Source organism: Artemia franciscana, chromosome 3 (assembly GCF_032884065.1).
Source record: "Artemia franciscana chromosome 3, ASM3288406v1, whole genome shotgun sequence".
In the NCBI taxonomy this organism is placed as follows: Eukaryota; Metazoa; Arthropoda; class Branchiopoda; order Anostraca; family Artemiidae; genus Artemia; species Artemia franciscana.
Window position 1 is genome coordinate 52,890,652 of NC_088865.1, and position 19,082 is coordinate 52,909,733.

Consider the following 19,082-nt stretch of genomic DNA (forward strand, 5'->3'; position numbering starts at 1 on the left):
CATTTGGGGACGGCCTGCTTTTTGTTTGGCCTCAGACGGATGTCACAAAATTTCAATCTTTGACAATTTGTTCTCCTTCATCCGTAAAATGTATTCTCCTTCCGTTCAATCACAACCTTCCTTTCATTATTAATGTAAGAAAAAAAGATTTTCTGACAAAAGTAAAGAGTTAAGTAGAAACTTTAATCTAATATAAACTACTGCTTCGGAGCTTATACAGCATGTTTTAGAAAAACTGTTTAAAAAAAACTGACTCTTGATATTTTCCATGTTCTTTTTATGTTCATCCCAAAAGTGATCGTATCGAACCAATGGTCCTAGAAGATTGGGGGATAACTCATTCGAACGAAATCAAAGGTTCTAGTGCCCATTTCAAATGGCCAAAAATATTGAAGTAGAGCTGGCCCCCCTTCCATGCCCCCCCCAAACCCATTTGATCACAATTTTAAGATAGCCATTTAATGCAGCATATTCGAAAGGTCCAATGGTGATTGTATGATATAGGCCCTACCGCTCAAGTTGTTCACCCATTGACACATTACAGAACCGGTTTTTTTCGTTAGTTTCTTTCAGCTTAGCGTGAGGCAAAACAAAGAAAAGTGACAGAATAGATGGAAAATATATAATTTGGGCTATATATTTGCACATTAGGAGGGGGGGGGGTAAAGTATTTGGACAGTTTAAAGTTAGAAAACAATACTTACTTCATAATATAGAGAATAATTGTACCTGACACATTAGGTCTCCAGACCCTCTTTACTTTACCCCCCCCCTCGCTAATTTGTAAATATATTGTTTCTAAAGTATTATATTTTTATGATATTTAGGTATATTTCATTAGGACTGAGCTTCAGAGAAACATATTAGAAGAATACTAGGTAGGGGCTATATCATACAATTACCTCCTCAATAACTATGCTTTTGATAGACATGACCCTCCATAGTCCCTGAAAAAAGAGCTGTGAGTGACGTAATTTGACCATGTTGTCCATATATATTAATTGTTACTCGGAAATATACGAAAATTTTTCGGGGTAACTTTCTGAGGGAAAGGGGGTATTTTCAACAGGAGAATTTTCCGTCAGGAGGAAATTTCCAGGAGAAATGTTACATAGGGGAGGGGATTCCCTGGCATAAATCGAGAAAAAAAACGCGTATGAAAAAACGAGTTTTTTTCAACTGAAAGTAAGGAGCAACATTAAAACTTAAAATGAACAGAAATAATTCTACTTGCTTAAGTTACACACACATTTTTTTACTTTTTGTCCTGATTGCTTAGGAACGATTACCCAAACACAATAGCCCTTGATTTTGAATGAGAAGATATTTTTAAGAGGCCTTAAAAATTTAGCATAAAGAACGAGTGTTCAGGAAGGGGCAACCCCTTTAATATATAGAATAATCTCTGTTTGTTTTAAGTTTTTGTGCTGTTCCTTACTTTCAGTTGAAAAACTTTGTCTTTTAATTTAATTTCTGAACGTTTTTTTTTTGTTTAAATTGCGCGGGCTGAAAAACTTGTTTTTTATTTATTTTTCAGTTACATTCCACCTCCCCATTAACCCTCTATTTTTAATTTCCATTACAAACATTGGAAAACATATGCCACTAAATATTACTTTACACCAAGGTTGACTGGGATACAACGCAACCTTCTGGTAGACAAGCTGATGGCAAAAGTAGAAACCCCTTGCCCCCTTAGAGGCCGAACTTCCGAAAAGTACAATCACGGTATTAGTTCGGAATCTCCAACTAATTTGGTCGAGATCCGACGACCCATTCTGAAACATTCGACCCATTCTTGATGACAAGAGACTAGGATCGTTTTTTCTCCGCACAGATGTTGAATTGGTCGAATAAGTTTGGCTGAGATCTGAAAAAAAACTCCTATTTTAATGAGCTATGTTTAGGGTTCCCATCCCTCATTCTATCCCCCACTGAGTTTATATCTGGTTCTGATCTTCAAACGGTGTGACTGTAGGATAGGGGGGGGGATATCAAAGAATTTCCACTAAAGGGCTCAGAAATGTTGAAGCTTCTGCACAAATTTAAAGAATCTAGTCTTGCGCAGCATGTTTAATAAATCGGAAGAGTGGGTTCAACAATTTCAAATACTTCAACTTTGACGTAGTTTATTGTCCCTGAAAACCAGTGCCAATATTGTTTTGTTCTGTTTTTAATTCATAACATAGGCTTACTCATTAATCTTTTTTCGTTCCTATTAAACAAATCAGGTTCCAAGTGCGCACGCCTCTGAATTGAACCAATAGGCAAGGGAACAAGCATGGCGTCATAGACACACCTCAGCCATTACACAGAATAGGACAAAAGATTTGTATGTTATTTTACAACTAGTTTATGCCTGAGTTTGAATGATAAAACACTTAAAACAAGAAATGTGAGTTTAGATTGAGTCTACTCTTATAATTTGCTTTATTTTTGTAAGCTCATAACTTATGTATTTATTGCTTGGGGTAGTCCTACAATTACAATAGGATAATTTGTTACATACCTAAGTTTTTTTTTCGCCTAGAAAATGTTCATCTTCTAGGAAAGGCCTAGGCAGAGATTTTTTTAAATATATACCATAAACCTACAAAGAAAATTTTTTGCCCGAGTCACTTCTGACGATGCGAAACCGTATTCTCGAATAATTTGACTAGGATTGGGGAGGGGGCTTCAAATGACCCTGTTCTCCTCACAGTTTTCAAGGGATGTTGACAGCATTGTAGACTCGCTTTGTAATGACTTAAAAAATTGAGACGAACAGACCACAGTGGGCTTGTCCAACAGATGACCCATAGGTTACTGGGCTAGCAATCATTGCCACCAATTCTTAATTGAGAGAAACTAGGTTACATCACTATGATTGGTTGTTTTTTTGTTTTTTTTGAGGGTTGGTGGTGCTGAACCCAAAATTAACCTTGGTGTCCCTCCTTCCCCTGAGATATACGAACTAGCAAATGACTAAACAAATAGCTTTAAAAAATTGGTTAAAGTTATAAAATCCCTCTTAGATGTGTTGTCCAGCCAGGGGCGTAATTTCCCATGGGGCAGGGGGAGGCAACTTCCCCTCTATATCCTAGTTTGTTCACAGATCACCCTCCCTGCTTTTTTTTTAGAAAAAAGCCAAGACAGATTGTCCAATTTAAGTGGGCATCAAGTCAAGGTTGATTTTACCCCTTTGATTGCCGTTTTAGCTGAAATTTAGTTTTTGGAAAAAATCTTGTCAAAACTAAGGTAAGACTGCATAGTTCAAGCATCCAGAGAAATAGGTAAATTTTTTTTTTAGCTTATCTTTGCCTTTGTGGTTGCCTACTATATGGCTCATTTTTATTTTTCACTGTCATTTTGTCTTGATTAGGAGGTAAAGGCTCCAGCTTTGCCCCCTCCCCAGGATTTTGACGAAATTATGCCACTGTGACCAGCTTTCTCATACTTATTTTGGTAAATATTTCGCAGTTCATATACTTGACTTACCAATAAAGTGATCATACCACTCGATGCCTTTTTTATGTTCTTTACGAATATAATAATTGCTTCAATCGTAAATTCAAATTTGAGCACTTTTTGACCTAACCCAACCTAATCCAACTAACCTAACTATAAATAATTTCGGCGCTGAGAAAACGTAGTATTATTTTGTCGAAAACGACCGCTTTAATTTAAAATTCATCATTTTTAAGAGCTCAAAAAGGGCTTAAGTTTGAATTTGCGATAGAAGCGATTATTATATTCGTAAAGAACATAAAAAAAGGCATCGAATGGCATGTTCACTTTATTGGTAAGTCAATTATATGAACTGCGAAATATTTACCCTTAGTTTTATGGAGGCAAAGAGCTGGTAGAAACAACTGTAGACTTCTAGTCACTTGCACTTCAACTAGTCTACTTCGATTGAGCTGGAATTTTTAGTATCTTTTTAAAGTTATTCCAAATGTCCGTTAAGATTTTTTAAGAACTTGCTCCGTTTTCTTAGAATTCGCTTGGAGAAGATTTATTCAGGTTTTAATCCTGCATAATTAAATCAGTCTTGGGACTTACTGAGGTTTTAATTATTAATGTATGCATAAAAGTAAAAAAAGAACTGACAGTCAATTTATCTTTTGACTTATAACTTGCTCATTTACAGTAATTTTTAAACAGATAGTTCTTTGGACAGTGATTTTAATTATTATCTTGAACTAATAATTTTATTAACAGTGCGATAATGAACTGATATGCTAATTTTCTGAATATAACTCAGTAATTAGGCTACTTTTAAATTTCTAGTGTTGAAACAATTTCCATGTATAGGCTAAGGGCTAAAAAAGTATTCAGTTTCATAATAAAAGGTAATCACACATGAATACTGTTTAAAAAAATGTCGTAATAATGCAATTTTGGTGATTTTAGACCCGCCCCTCCAAGTAAGGGATATATACCTCTGAGATAGTTATGAAAGTTTTTCTTTGCAGTTGAGATGAATTTGTCATTTGCTGGATGTGGTTTTATGGGTATTTACCACGTTGGAGTTGCGGCTTGTCTTCGAAAATATGCACCACATCTCCTTCTTGAGCGAATTTCGGGTGCAAGTGCCGGTGCAATGGCAGCTGCGTGTCTTTTATGCGATGTACCTTTAGGTAAGCGCTGAACTCCATTTTCTTGAATCGCTGAATGATTTCGTGCTGTTATAAAAAAGTGTCCATACAAGTATTGGATTAATAAGAGTGATATATTTTTTTTTCAATTACCATGCATTTTGGCGTGCCTGCTAATACTGTGGGTGCTTTTTATAATATAGTTTTATAGAAACAAATTGGTTCAGATAAAAAAACAAGTAATCAACCGCTGCGTTGCCTCCAAAAGTGACGAGGGGGTGCCGACTTTCAGAAATCACTTACAAAAGGTGGCATGTGTCAAGTGTTGTGGGACTGTGCCACGCGTGACGGAACTATGGTACACATTGCTCTCCAAGATATACAATGTGTGGTTGAAAATGGTGGTATCCTACTTGGGGGTGCTTACGTGTTATAGCGACCATACCAAAGAAGTGAAGTTAGGTAAATTCCAATGAAATATACCAAAATATGATGAAAATATAATACTTTGGTAACAAAATAAAGTAAAATATAACTGAGAATTATGAAAAGCAGGCCGCCCAGAACGCATATCAAATACCTAACCACCTCTATATATTAAATATCTAATTAAAACATACCCGCAATTAGTTTCTCTCGGTCAGGCTAAGCTGGTAAGCTCTGAGTGGACACAGAAAACCGGTTTCATGAAATAACACGTAAGTGCCGCATGGGTTTTAGGGGGGGGGGCTTAAAACTGGCTGTGTGCCAAAAATATAGAAACATTGCAATATTGTTTCATATTTTGAAAATTGTTACTTCTGGGAAGAAAAATAATCTTTAAATCTCAGCCCGGAAACCTAAAACGAGCGAATATAAAACAGGATTAGTATTGAATCAACATTTTAGCCGAGAAGACAAAAATATGTAAAAACTGTTTTTTCCTAATAAAATAGATCTGCTCAGTCTGCTGTTTTATTAGATTTGGTATTGTTGACAAGGTTATTTGTTGTTAATTTTTAACATGCCTTATAAAAATGGTATACCAAAGGCCGGGGGCCATTGTTGTGATACCTATAATCCTGTAGCCCTTATAATGTAATGCAATACAGATAATTCATAGAAAAAAAATCTCATGAAAAAATAATTTCATAGAAAATATATTCAGCCATTATTTCTTCTTTGTCGAATCCGTCAATTGTAGGTCAAGCTATCACTTTCACTTGTAACTTCGACTAGACCTTCTCTTTCTTCTTCCATCATTCTTTGTGTTAGTTGACTTCACCCCTTCCAAGGGGTTACGTTCCACGTGGGTTTTGTGTACATTAAAAGTAGGACCAGAGATCCGACTTACGTTAGATACAGGTTCCGGTGTAAAGGGGTAGTTTACAGTTTAAGTGTCAGGGACGCTTATTTGCGAAAATGCGACAAATCGTGAGACTTGTCTCTAGAGTGTTCTACATTTCTAATCTATACTATAACTGTCTCTTTTGTCAGCCTACACAAACTGGGTTCGGAGCCTCCTGTCAACCTAGAAACAACTGATTTGATTTGACTCGTGATTAGAAAGCTTTTAATTCATCTTAGTTTATGAAATTCATAATTTTTCTTGTTTTTTTTTCTTGTCGCTGCAAAACAAGCTCAGAACATTTAGTTTAAAGTTCATCAAATGTGTCTAAAACAGAAGCAAACCTGATAAATTTATATCTGTCATTTGTTCTATACCCCTCGCTTGTTCTATACTATTCCATAAAATGTAACTTGATTATATGCTGCGTCAGTCGACATAACCTGGGTTCGGGGCCTCTTGTCACCCTAAAATACGGCCGAATTAATTTCACTGGTGATTAGAAAGGTTTCGATATATTTTATTGCATCAATTCTACAATTTTTATCGTTTTTTTCCTTTGTTCCTGCAGATAAAGCTAAGAACATTTTCGTTTCATCAAGTCTGTCAAAAAAAGAAGCAATAAAGATTATTTTATACTCATCAGTTAAATTATATTTATTTGGAGTTGCCTTTAAAAAAGAATTGCTTTTTTTATGATCTACTTACTATTTTCCGTAAAAAAGCTAGAAGGGAGGGGAATTTGTAATTGGTGTATTATTCTTACCCAAATTCATATGTCTTTTGAGAGTACATCAATATTAGTGTCAATGTTGTTAATTAATTTTACTTTTTAATTAAATTATAAATGGAAGATCCCAGACTTGGACATATGGTTATCGACGGTAAACTTATTTTATAACCGGTTCAACAGCCTTGTTTAGGCTATAAAAGGTTTCTCTTTGTTTCCTGTTACAGTTCCGCGGAAACACGCTATTGAACGGTAGTTGCTTCAGGCCTATTATGACATTGGACGATTCCTATTGTGTAATCCTTTGTCCTACTCAAAAGTGATCTTTCTTATTGGGTGTATTAGCCAGTTTACCAACAAGAAAAAATTATATTAATATAACCTAAATGATTAACTACAGTTAGGCTACATCCCTGATTATGGCTGATAACCATTTAACAAGACTATGGGTTTAATAAAAGAGTACTTATGCATTATAGCGACCACACTCAAGAAGTGAAGTTAGGTTAACCATAATGAAATATACCAAAATATGATGAAAATATAAGACTCTAGTAACAAAATTATGGAAACTGCAACAGAAAATTATGGAAAGCAGACCACCCAGAACGCATTATATTAAATACCTAACCAACTCTATATATTAAATATTAAATTAAAATATGCCTGAATAGTTGTTTGTCTCACTTTGGCTGAGCTAATTATCTCTGAGTGCACACAGAGAAACAGGTTTTACAGCAGATCAAGAACAAGAGTGTGGTCACTATAATACACAAGTACCAAAAAAGTGATTATATTAATTGTTCTTATGAAAGTTTAGCTTATTGATTTTTTTTTAGAAAAATGAATGGTGTTCCGTACCAATTCTTACCTAATTATTACTGTCACCTTTTCAAATATACCCTTCCCCTCCCCTTTCTCAAAGTCAATACTGATTTAATATTAGCATCTGTTCTTTTTAAGGGGTTAGGATTATTTTGTTGTAATGATGCTTGGATGATTATAAAACCGTTACAATCTAAAATGTATGACGTTAAATTTCACTGAATAGAACAGGTCGCTGTTGTCTATGGTCAGTTTTCTTGTTATTTTATTTGTTTACATAATTCCAGACCTACGGTATGGCCACACCTTCAAAACACGCTTGTTTATTGGCTAAGAGACGGTCGTACGACATGTCTCAATCTTAATTAGCCTTCTTGATTCATTTGACAGTCTATCATTCATTTTCAATATGGATGGTTTGAATATGGAGAAAACAGAAGTGATATTTCTTCCATCAAATAAAAAAAAAACAACTGATAAATGTAAAGAGCTCAGTTGAAACTTGTAACGAACAAAAATTACTGCTTCGCAATTTATGCAATATAAAATGTAAACTTACTTAATTGTAATTGTAGACTTCTGAATCACTAGCGCTTTATAGGAAACACTAAACCGACACAACAAAACAGGATTAGAAGCAGAAAAATCCTAAGTGGCCTGCAGAAAGCAAGGACAAAATAATTTATAAGGCTCTTACTAGTCTTTTACCAGTCATGAAATCAATAAGTTTTACGACGCGATTTTAACTTTCTAAGAAACTCAAGAAAGCTTAGTTTTCATGCCAGTTTTTCAGAATTCTAAATATACAAGGAATCAAAAAGCGAGTTTATTTGAAGTAGGTTTTCAAAAATATGTTGCATGAAGTGCGAAGCAGCAATTTTCGTTCGTTTTAAGTTTCAACTTCGCTTTTTACTTTTATCAGCAAAGCTTCGTTTAAAAAAATACTTTTTTGATCTTTTGATCAAGAGCTTTAAAATAAGTCATTTAACACCGCTGTACGAGGTTGCAGTAGCCTGGTACTTCTAGTAGTCAGCCCGTAATTCATTGGTTTGCTAGGGATGGGAGGGAGAGTATACATGAAGAAAGATTGTAAACTCAGGTTTAAGGTTTTCGATTATGGAGATTGTGACGGTACGTTACTCTGGGTTCACACAGGAGCAAAAATCGCCCATCGGTCAAAAAACTGACCGATGCGATAATCTTATGTGAACAACAAGGCAACGAAAATTGCCAATTGCCGCGATTGACGAAAATTGCCTATCGCAGCAACTTCTTGTGTATGAACCTAAGGTTACCCTTTCCATTTCAGACATGACACCAACAAATGTCATTTGTGATGCCATATGGCACTTCTGAAACCGCTATAAAGACGAATTTATAAAGTGCGTAGGTAAAAAATCTATGGTAATGCAGTAGCCTGCTAGTTCTGCTGGTCAGTAAAAAAAATATGAAAGATATCAAGGGCCTGGGAACGGGGGAATGTACAAGAAAGGGATTCTAAACCTCAAGTCTAAGATTTTGAACCATGAAAGTAGTATGCTTTTCATTATTTTCAGCTTCTCCATTCCAAAAATGGCACCCAAAGCGAAATTTTGGGTGCCACATTGCGCTTGGTGATGTGGCTCTCTAGTCAAATTTATAAAAAGCGATTAGGCATACAAAGTAGCTTTCAAATTAGCCCTTAAACAGCTCTCTTTGATGCTCCAGTGCCCCATTAGTGGTGAAGAAAAAGAAGGACACATTAGGGCTACCCATACAAAAAGCCATTTTTCTTGTTGTTCAAAGCTGGGGGCTGTGATTTTCCTCTATGGAAATTTTGACAAGTTCAAATGCAATGACATACTTTACATTTCTATTCGATGCCATTTTGAGGGTTTCCGGTCCTTTTTCAAAATTTCTATAAATTAGTTTTCAAAATAAGATTTTATTTTCAAAATTCACCGAAATAATGGTTGCCATTCCTGAATCAGCAACAAGCGGAGATAGACTATTTTTTTTCTAGATGGATTTTTAAACTTTTGTTTGTTATGGACTGTGGTTCGTTCCTTTCTAGATTGCAGCTATCGCGACAACAGTGATTTCCTTAAGGTCTTTCATTCAGTTGTAAGGGTTCACAAAAATAGGACTGAACTATATTAATGACTTGTTCTGGATTATGATTGTGGGAGGGTGTCATTCGTGGAGCTTTTCGGGTCGCTAAATTGTCAAAACTGATTTTTTTTGGAAATTAGGGGGAAGGACCGTACAGAGGGATTCAGAACAGGATCTCTTCTGGCAAAGGCTTTGCTATGGACTTAGTTTTATTATAGTACAATTTAATCATAGCTTTAACAATTTCATACTGAGGTTTTTGAAATTAGAAACATCCAGATACTTTTTCAGTTTTTATATAAAGAGGGCAAAAGCCAATACCTTTTGTTTGGGGGGGGGGGGGCAAGACTATAGGAGAAGAAAAGTTATTTCTTCACTTGTTAAAGAAAAACTATCTTTATTGCCAACTATTCCCATGATGCCGGATGTCCATATCTCATTTTGATAGAAATGCACCATTCAACGATTTTCAAAGACCACATAAGCAGGAATCTCAAATCTCTTTGAAGATTAGAAAAAAAAACCTTCAGCAAAAGTTTACCATCATGCAATTATGTCTAGGGATTCTTCCTTTTATGATATTCATATGAATGACCTCCCTTCCCACTAAGACTAAAAGGTGTGGCCCAAAAAAAAAAATTTGAAAAATGTCCACCCTTCTGCCATTCAGAAAAATTGCTTTAAGTAACGACTTCCTTAAGGCCAAGACCTGTGCTGTACCACTGATACAAATTCGTTAGCTTAAAAACGGTTTTAAGAAAACAACCTGATGAAGGAGTTATAATTTGTCTTTTGTGGATCAATGTTATTTTATGCTCTGCAACACTAAAAGCTTAGCCCTGGTAAGGGACGTCACGCTATTCTTCTTATTTATTCTAAATATTCGTATTCATACAATTACATCTCTTTTTTTCATTTTGAAAAATTCATGTATTTGAAAATTTTGAGTGTCTTGTAGAGACAAATTTTGGTTATCTATAAAATCTTTTCAGAAGTGAGTTTTTAATAATACATTCGTGCCATACTCCAAATATAAAACTTAGCATGGGCCTTGAATATCAGAAAAAGATTGCCACCATGCAGCCATTGCTGCAGGCTCTTTCTTTTCTGATTTTGGCATGAATGATCACCCTCCCCACTGAACACTCCACCGTTCAACACTGAAAGTACTGTATTGTCCTATGTCAGACCCTTACGAAGCAATTATTTTGATGGCGGTGATTAATTACGAAAAAAAGTTGTAAACCAGAAGAAAAGAAGTGTAAAAGGAAAGTGAAAGAAAGATTAGTAAAATAAAGTGAAAAGAAGTGTAAAAGAAAATGGAAAATAAAAACTGGAATAAATTGTAAACAGCCTAAGTTTTGCTTGTGCTTTTTTGGGGGGAGGGGGAGGATAAAATTAATACAAACCCACAACAAATAAATACTTCAGCCGATATTAAGCTAAAAATCGGGCATTTCCTGGCAAAGCTCTTGCTTTCAAAACCTTAAAAAAACTTCAGTTTCAAATACAACCCAACTCTGGAAAGATTTATTTAATTCAATCTATTGTTTTATCCCAGTATAGGCTATCTTGGATTTCAAGAGGGAGTTGATCTTTGTCACAATAATGTAGTATAAACAACTGCTTTCCTAATCAAATTTCTTGGATGCTTTAAAGAAAGTAGGAGAACCAGATGACTGAAACTTTCAAGAAACTGCTACCTTTATAAAATTATTGAAAATCTAAGAAAGTTTCGTTCCCCTAAAGCGTTCCTAGTGATACCTTAAGAAGAAATATCCTATTGGAACCTACCCTATCCTGGATTGGAATTTAGATATCTTAGTAGTGCTCAAATTGAGATTTATCTTGTTCCTTTTTTGTAGGTCAGAATTGAGAATCCTACTTGGGGGTACTTACATGTTATAGCGACCTTTCACTTAGGAAGTGAAGTTAGGTAAATCCGAATGAAATATACCAAATGTGATGAAAATATAATACATTAAAGACATAAATGTGGAAAATATAACAGAATTATGGAAAGCTGGCCTCCCAGAACGCATTATATCAAATACCTAATCTAACCACCTCTATATATTAAATATCTAATTAAAATATATACGCAAAGTAGTTTTCTCGCTTATGCTAAGCTGATTATCTCCGAATGGACACAGAAAACCGGTTTCATTAAAGATCAGGAACAAAGTATGGTCGCTATAAGACGTAAGTACCGTTTGGGTTTTAGAAGGGTGGGGGGGGGGGGTGGGAGAGGGTGTCAAACTGGCTATGTGCCAAAAATGTATAAACATTACAAAATCGTGTCACCTTTTGAGAAATATGACTTTTGGGGAGAAAAGCAATCTTTAAATGGTTGAAAGTTGTGATTATCTCATATCAAGAAGAAATGAATGGTCTATGTATAGCATAAAAGATTCGCTTTTTTCTCAGTATTCAGGATTTTTTTTTTTCGCTAAATTCTATGTATCCTACTTGGGGATACTTACATGTTATAGCGACCACACCAAAGAAGTGAAGTTAGGTAAATTCGAATGAAATATACCAAATTGTGGTGAAAATATAATACATTAATGACAAAATTATGGAAAATATAACAGAATTATGGAAAGCTGGCCTCCCAGAACGTATTATATCAAATACCTAATCTTGAAAATTAAAAACATTTTATTGACTATTAATAGACTATTAATTGACTAAAATAGTTAAAAATGGGATCAAACAAGAAAAAGAACTGTCCACTTGACGTAATTGTATCTTCGATCTTTACATCCAATTTCGAACGATTACTGTTTACTTGTAAAACACGCCGAAGAAGTTGTTGAGTACTCTATTGCCTTGGAATATATCGTAGTCAGGGATGTACATATGGGGGGGGGGGGGTTCAGAGGTGTTTTAAAGGGTGGGACAGAGGGGCACTTACCTTGGGCTCATAAATCTTGGGAGTGCAAAATTTCAAATAAATACTCTAACGGCTACGATCATTTTTAATTTTTGGAATTTATTTTAGTTAAAATAAAGTAGAGGGCGCAGTTAGAAAATTATCAATTAAATTTTGAATTAATTGGCAAAACAAATTAAAAAGTTAAAATAATTAACAACAATTAAATAACTGAATAATTTAAATAAAAAACTAAAAATGATTTAAATAATTGCCCTGCCCATATACTAAATTTGTAGAATTTCTAGGCACTTCTTGTTGAATTATTAAATTATTGTTATATGATCAGAGCTCAAATACCATCTCTCCTTCCCCTCCAGATGAAAAAATCATGTGTTTGCCCGCGTTTCTGATTATAGTACCTGCATCCTGATAATGTGAGCTTTTATTTTTCATAACAACGGTATGAGGTTATCCTAAAAGAAATTTATTTCAGATTTCATAACGAAAGATGTATTGGAAATAGCTTCTATGGCCCGGAGTAAGATTCTTGGCCCTTTTAGTCCGTCATTAAATGTCGACGAGCATGTAAGGTCTACCATGCGAAGGGTATGTATTTTTTCGACAGCATAGTATTCCACTATCAATTTTTTCAATGTATTATCTCTCAGTGGAGTGGAGGAGAGGATCTGCAGCTCTGTCGACATCAAGTGGTTGAGTACTGTGATGATTTTTAGTTGTAGCAGTATTATATTGTTACTTGAAGATATCTCCTCCTTAATTGTGTCAGTGGATTACTTGTTAGGTCAGTTTTTGCATACCAAGGTATTAAAATATAAAGCACGGTTTCAAAATTTAAGATTAACTCGCGGGTTAAGTGGAAAAGGGTCAGAGGTACTAAGTCGTGTTATGGGGAAAAATTCAAATAGAAAACGAGTTTTCAACTGAAAGTAAGGAGCAATATTAAAACTTAAAAGGAACTGGCATTATTCCGTATATGAAGGGGCCTGCCTTTTCATAAATCCTCCCTCTTTACGCCAGAGTTTTTAAATTCTTAAAAATAATTCTCATTTAAATTCAACGGGTCTTGTGTTTGAGAAGTATTTCTTTAAAAATTTCTCAGAAGGTCAAACGTTTGCGTAAAGAGCTTGGGTTGAGGAAAGGGGAACCCCTCATGTACAGAAAATTTCTGTTCATTTCAATTTTTAATGTTGCTCCTTGCTTTCAGCTTAAAAAACTTGGTTTTTTATATTTATTTTTAACCGTTTTTCAAATCATGCCAGATTTCGTTCGCTCATAAAGGACACTAGAAATTTTGATTTTCGTTAAAAATGAGCCCTCTCCTGATCTTCTGTGGGTCACTGTTTCGATACTATCATCCCTGAAAAAAAAAATTAATACGTATCCGTGGGTCTTTTGTATTGCCAAAAATGTAAAATTGTACATTTTTTAATTTAGCTGCTTGAAGCCCCTATGGTAGAATTCTCTGATATCCTGAATCTGATGGTGTCATTTTCGTTAAGATCGCTTGAGTTTTTGGGTGTTTCCCTCCTTTTTCGAAAATTGGGCAAGTTTTCTCAGGCTCGTAACTTTTGATCGGTGACGTTAAACTTAATGAACTTTGTATATATTTCAAATCAACATAGTAACAATTCTTTTGTATTGTTACCAATATTTTTTTTTTTTTTTTTTTAGTTGCTATTGGACAGAATCGCTCCTTACTTACTGTTTATTACCACGAATTTTGGAAGTATTTCCTACCTCTATATCAAAGTTATTGCCATTATTTATCGCAGTTTAAGGTCTGATTTAAAGCATTGTTTTAAATTCTTTAAGACTGTTAAGTAAAAAAGGAGTTTAAATGGAAAAATTAATTTGATTATATAACTTGTGCGAAGATAATGAAAATGATGTGCACAGTTTGTCTTTGGGTAAACATCTTTCTGTTTATTTTGAAACTACTCAGGGGCAATCCTCCAGTATTGCCTTAGTAAAGAGCCATATGCCCCTCATTTTTTTTTTTACCCGACCACTCCGTATGGAAGGGGTGTTTGGACAATATTGGGTGGTTATTCAAGAGATTTGAAATTTAAAGATATACTGCCCTTTTAAGAGTTGAAAGCGCTTGAGGGGTAACTAACCCTCTCCAGCTATCGTTATTGGTACCCCTTCATTCCTCTATGGTGTTGGATCAGCATTTTTAGATAACCGTTTTGATCAAAATTCTCAAGAGGTCCAATAGATATACCTCAGGGACACAATGCACCACAGCCGTTTGGGTAAGGGCCATAAATTATGTAAATTGCCAATAGGTTACAGGGGGGTTTTATGCTAGAAGGGGGGGGCGGGTATGTTTGACCTTGGGTGTCTTATTGGTCTGATATTTCTAGGGATTACTCCATTTGGCCAAGAAGAATGTACCTTATTATGAGAGGGAGGGGATTGAAGTGCCAGAAATGGACTAAAAAACTTTTGTCCATGATCAGTTCCAAGCTTACTGCCGTAAATCCTTGAGCCATGAGAAACCTAGTGCAGGGAAATTAGGTTTGAGTGCATTGGTCCCCCAGAAATGGGGCCAGATTTTTTTCCCCATTGGGAAATTAAATCTTTGAATCTTTAGACTGATGAGACACCAAGGCAGAAGGAAAAGTTAAAAAAAAAATACTGGTTTACCCGAAAGCACTGAACAAAGAGCCAATTTTTTCTTTTCTTGAGTGGCTTGACACTTAAAACTATGTCCCTGGGTCAAAACAATTCTAATGTCAAAAATTAATTCTATTTCGGGGCACCAGCCCTCCAAAAAAGGAGCCCTAAAAGATGAAACTTACCTACAACGGGTCAAAATTATCTTTGGTAGTTGGGACAGTGTTCGCACATATGGATCCTGAACATAGCCAGGAGACCTTTTGGTGGATCTGCTTGAAACTTCCAAGAATCGTTGCCTGGGCTATGGGAACCATACATCCTGTGAGGAGGTAGTAGGGTGCTGGAGGCTTGGAAATGGGTGTAAAAATTGTTACCCCTGATCAGTTTGGAACTTACAGCCGTAAGTCCCTGGGTAAAAAACAACAGATCATGGTATTTAGTGCTTTTTTTATATTATTATTTTACTGTTTTTAATATTTGGTAAATCATTTATTGCAGAAAGGCTAACATTTTCATATTATCTTAACGATTCATGTTTTATGCAAAAAAAATCTCGCGTCATGCCTAGACTTTAAATACCAGACTTCAGGTACTTTAAATACCAGTCGCTGTAGTATTACTTGTAAATAATGGGGCAATATTTGATTTTCTGAAGATTTGATTCTCTAGACTGGTGGTTCCCAACGTTTTCCAAATTCAGTGCCCCTTATGTCACAGCCCAATGGCTTCTACATACCCCATCGGGGTCACGGGTACCACAGGTTGGGAAATACTGCTCTGGCCAGACTAAGTTAAATAAAAATGTTAAAGAATTCTATCTGGTTTCACCTTAGGCCTGAGACAAACTAGGCATGTTTTACCGAGCGTTAAGTTCACCAAGCGTTTGTTTTAAAGAGTTTTTGCTACTCTAGCGCCTCACGCATTCCATCGTCGCAACATCAGTCGCCCGTAATAAATCTGAGAGAACCCAATTAGGTCTGAAAAAGTAAGGTGAAGAATAGTTAATAAATCATAAATAGATCTGAAACTTTCAGTTTTCATTGAAAATAATAGCAAAAAAGTAACGAATTTGCCCCCGCCCCCCTCCACCTACACATTGAAAAATACATTTTATTATTCTATATTTTTTGAATTTATTACACGTAAATGCATTGGGGGGGGGGGGAATTATAACTAGAAGGTATTTTGAAAACCAGTAGGTAGACATTTTCTGAATGTAAATGAGCTTAATATAAAGTTTTGTTATGAAATTTTGTTTTAACTTAATGTTTCATGAATTTAATGTTTGATTTGTTTGGGGTTAAAGGCAGGGGCTAATTTGGGCCCAGCCTCAGCACTGAACAAAGAGCCAATTTTTTCTTTTCTTGAGTGGCTTGACACTTAAAACTATGTCCCTGGGTCAAAACAATTCTAATGTCAAAAATTAATTCTATTTCGGGGCACCAGCTTTCCAAAAAAGGAGCCTATATTTTTTGAATTTATTACACGTAAATGCATTGGGGGGGGGGGATTATAACTAGAAGGTATTTTGAAAACCAGTAGGTAGACATTTTCTGAATGTAAATGAGCTTAATATAAAGTTTTGTTATGAAATTTTGTTTTAACTTAATGTTTCATGAATTTAATGTTTGATTTGTTTGGGGTTAAAGGCAGGGGCTAATTTGGGCCCAGCCTCATGGGCATTTCTTTCTTCATTGAATTTTTGGACGCTTCCTAACGAAATTATAGCTTTTATTTCTTGACAATTGTCCTCTCTTCCCAGGAAAAGAAATTCATTCATGACTACATTTGTTTTTATTTATGATATACTCTCTTCAAAAACACTCATCAACAATCATCTGCAGAAAAAAAAAAAAAAAAAAAAAAAAAAAAAAAAAAAAAAAAAAAAAAAAAAAAAAAAAACACCTAGTGTGTGTGCTTGCATTTAGTTCCGTTGACCACCATCTTGCCGTAGTTGTTAAAATAAACAATTGTTTATTTGGCTTTCCTTTTATTGTAGTGACAATGGACGTCTGCATTGCTACAGTCCATTGTCACTACTTGGACGGCTGTATTGTTGCCGTCCACGTTTGTTTTACGGAGCTTTTTTTCCCCCGTCCAATGTTTATGTTGCAATACTATTCTATAATATCAATATCCTATCCTATAATATCAATCCTATAATATCAATACTCTAAGCAACTCCCAGTAAAAAAAAAAAAAAAATCACCACGTGTGTCCCGGGCCTTAGTTGCAGTCAAGCTCATTGTGCGCTTATTACCTTTATATTCATCAAGCTCGAAATAAACGAACGATTTAAAAAGTAGGAAGATACAAAAGTCTGTTTACTTTTATCAAGGTCATTATTACTATGACAGTTTTGTTGTCACGCCCTTTTCTCAGCTGTGTAGTAGAAATTTTGATTCTTAAATGCGGGTGTGGCCAACCCTTCAACACTTGTTTCTTGGCGCTCTTTTCCTCTCAGTTGTGGAGACCACCGATCTTGACACACCTTCGTTTTTAGGATCCATTTTTTAGAGTTCTGGCTTGGTTTCAAGCATTGGTGTGGTTTCTTCCAACTCTGAAATCAAGACAAGACATGTGTTCATTCGATACATTTTTTCGCAATCAAGCATCAACCGCTGGTCAATTCTCATGGGGGAGGGGGAGGGGAGGTGTTTCGTTGGAAGACAAAAATGGAAAGTGGGCGAGGAGGGAATAGGAAATCATTGGAGCAATTTTAAAAATAACGATAGGCAATTTTAGTGGAAAGTTGCCCAAGTCCCCTCCTGGATTTGTACCTGAATAGCAATATTCTGGTGTATTTTATCGTAATCTTGAGATGATGGAATCATGACATAACTTTGTAGACGATTCTGGCGAGGACTCAATAGAAAGGAAAAGAAGATTATAAAAGCTATAGACTATAAAAATTGGCCATTTATTTATTACAAAATGAATACATGAACGTTTTTTCGAGAGCTTCATACACTTGACCCCCTCGCCAAGGATGCTCCCAGTTCATGTATATCTATATATATATAAATAAGTTGTCTGTCTGTCTGTCTGTGGATCAGGTGATTTCGTTAATAATATACCATTTAAAACACCAAAATGAACATGCTGGAGTAGTCACTCGATGAGAGAGGGTGTCAGAACGGAGAATGAAGGTCCCAGGTTCAAATCCTGGTTAGGCTAAAAAAGGTAAAAAAACTAAAAACTAAAAAAAGAACTGAAAAAACTAAAAAAAGGCAAAAACTACAAAAAAAAACTAAAAACTAATAAAAAAAATAAAAAAGCTAAAAAACTAAAAAAACTAAAAAACTAAAAAAAAACTTAAAAAAAAGGAAAAAACTGAAAAATAGAAGAGAAAAAGAAAACTAATAAAATTAAGAATAAAAATAAAAAAAAATAAAAAAGATAAAAACTAAAAAAAACTAAATTAGCAATCACCATCAACAAAGCTCAAGGGCAATCATTAGAATCATGAGGTATAGATCTGAATATGGATTGTTTTTCCCATGGACAATTATATGTTGCATGTTCAAGAGTCGGTAAACCTGACAATCTAAATAAATGACGACACTCAAAGAGAAAGCGACCGGGACAAAAGGAATGTTCGATTAGCAATCAACAAAGCACCGGGACACAGGGAGTATAAATGACGACCAGGACATAAGTAAAAAAAAAACTAAAAAAACTAAAAAGAAGGTAAAAACTACAAAAAAACTAAAAAGAAAAAAACAACTAAAAACTAATAAAAAAACTAAAAAATCTAAAAATCTAAATAAACTAAAAAAGAAAAAAAATAAAAAAGGAAAAAAATAAAGGAGAAAAACAAAACTAAAAAACGAATGTATATACAGACCGGGACACCGGGATACAAATGACGACCGGGACACAGGGAATATAAATGACGACCGGGACACAGGGACACAACTACAACGGGGACGCCGGGGGGCACAGGGGGATATAAATGACGACCGGGACACCGGGACACAAGGAATATAAATGACGCCCGGGACACTCAAA

General features: G+C 35.1%; 1 protein-coding gene across 1 annotated transcript in view; it reads left to right on the plus strand.

Annotated features, from left to right (window-relative positions):
- Positions 1-2,291: 2,291 nt before the first annotated feature.
- LOC136025403 (1-acylglycerol-3-phosphate O-acyltransferase Pnpla3-like) overlaps positions 2,292-19,082 on the plus strand; it is a 78,649-nt gene continuing 61,858 nt past the window's right edge. The window contains exons 1-3 of the mRNA XM_065701413.1: positions 2,292-2,395; positions 4,455-4,619; positions 12,922-13,034. Coding sequence (XP_065557485.1) covers positions 4,460-4,619; positions 12,922-13,034 — 273 coding nt within the window. The 5' untranslated portion in view covers positions 2,292-2,395; positions 4,455-4,459. The remainder of the gene's footprint in view (positions 2,396-4,454; positions 4,620-12,921; positions 13,035-19,082) is intronic.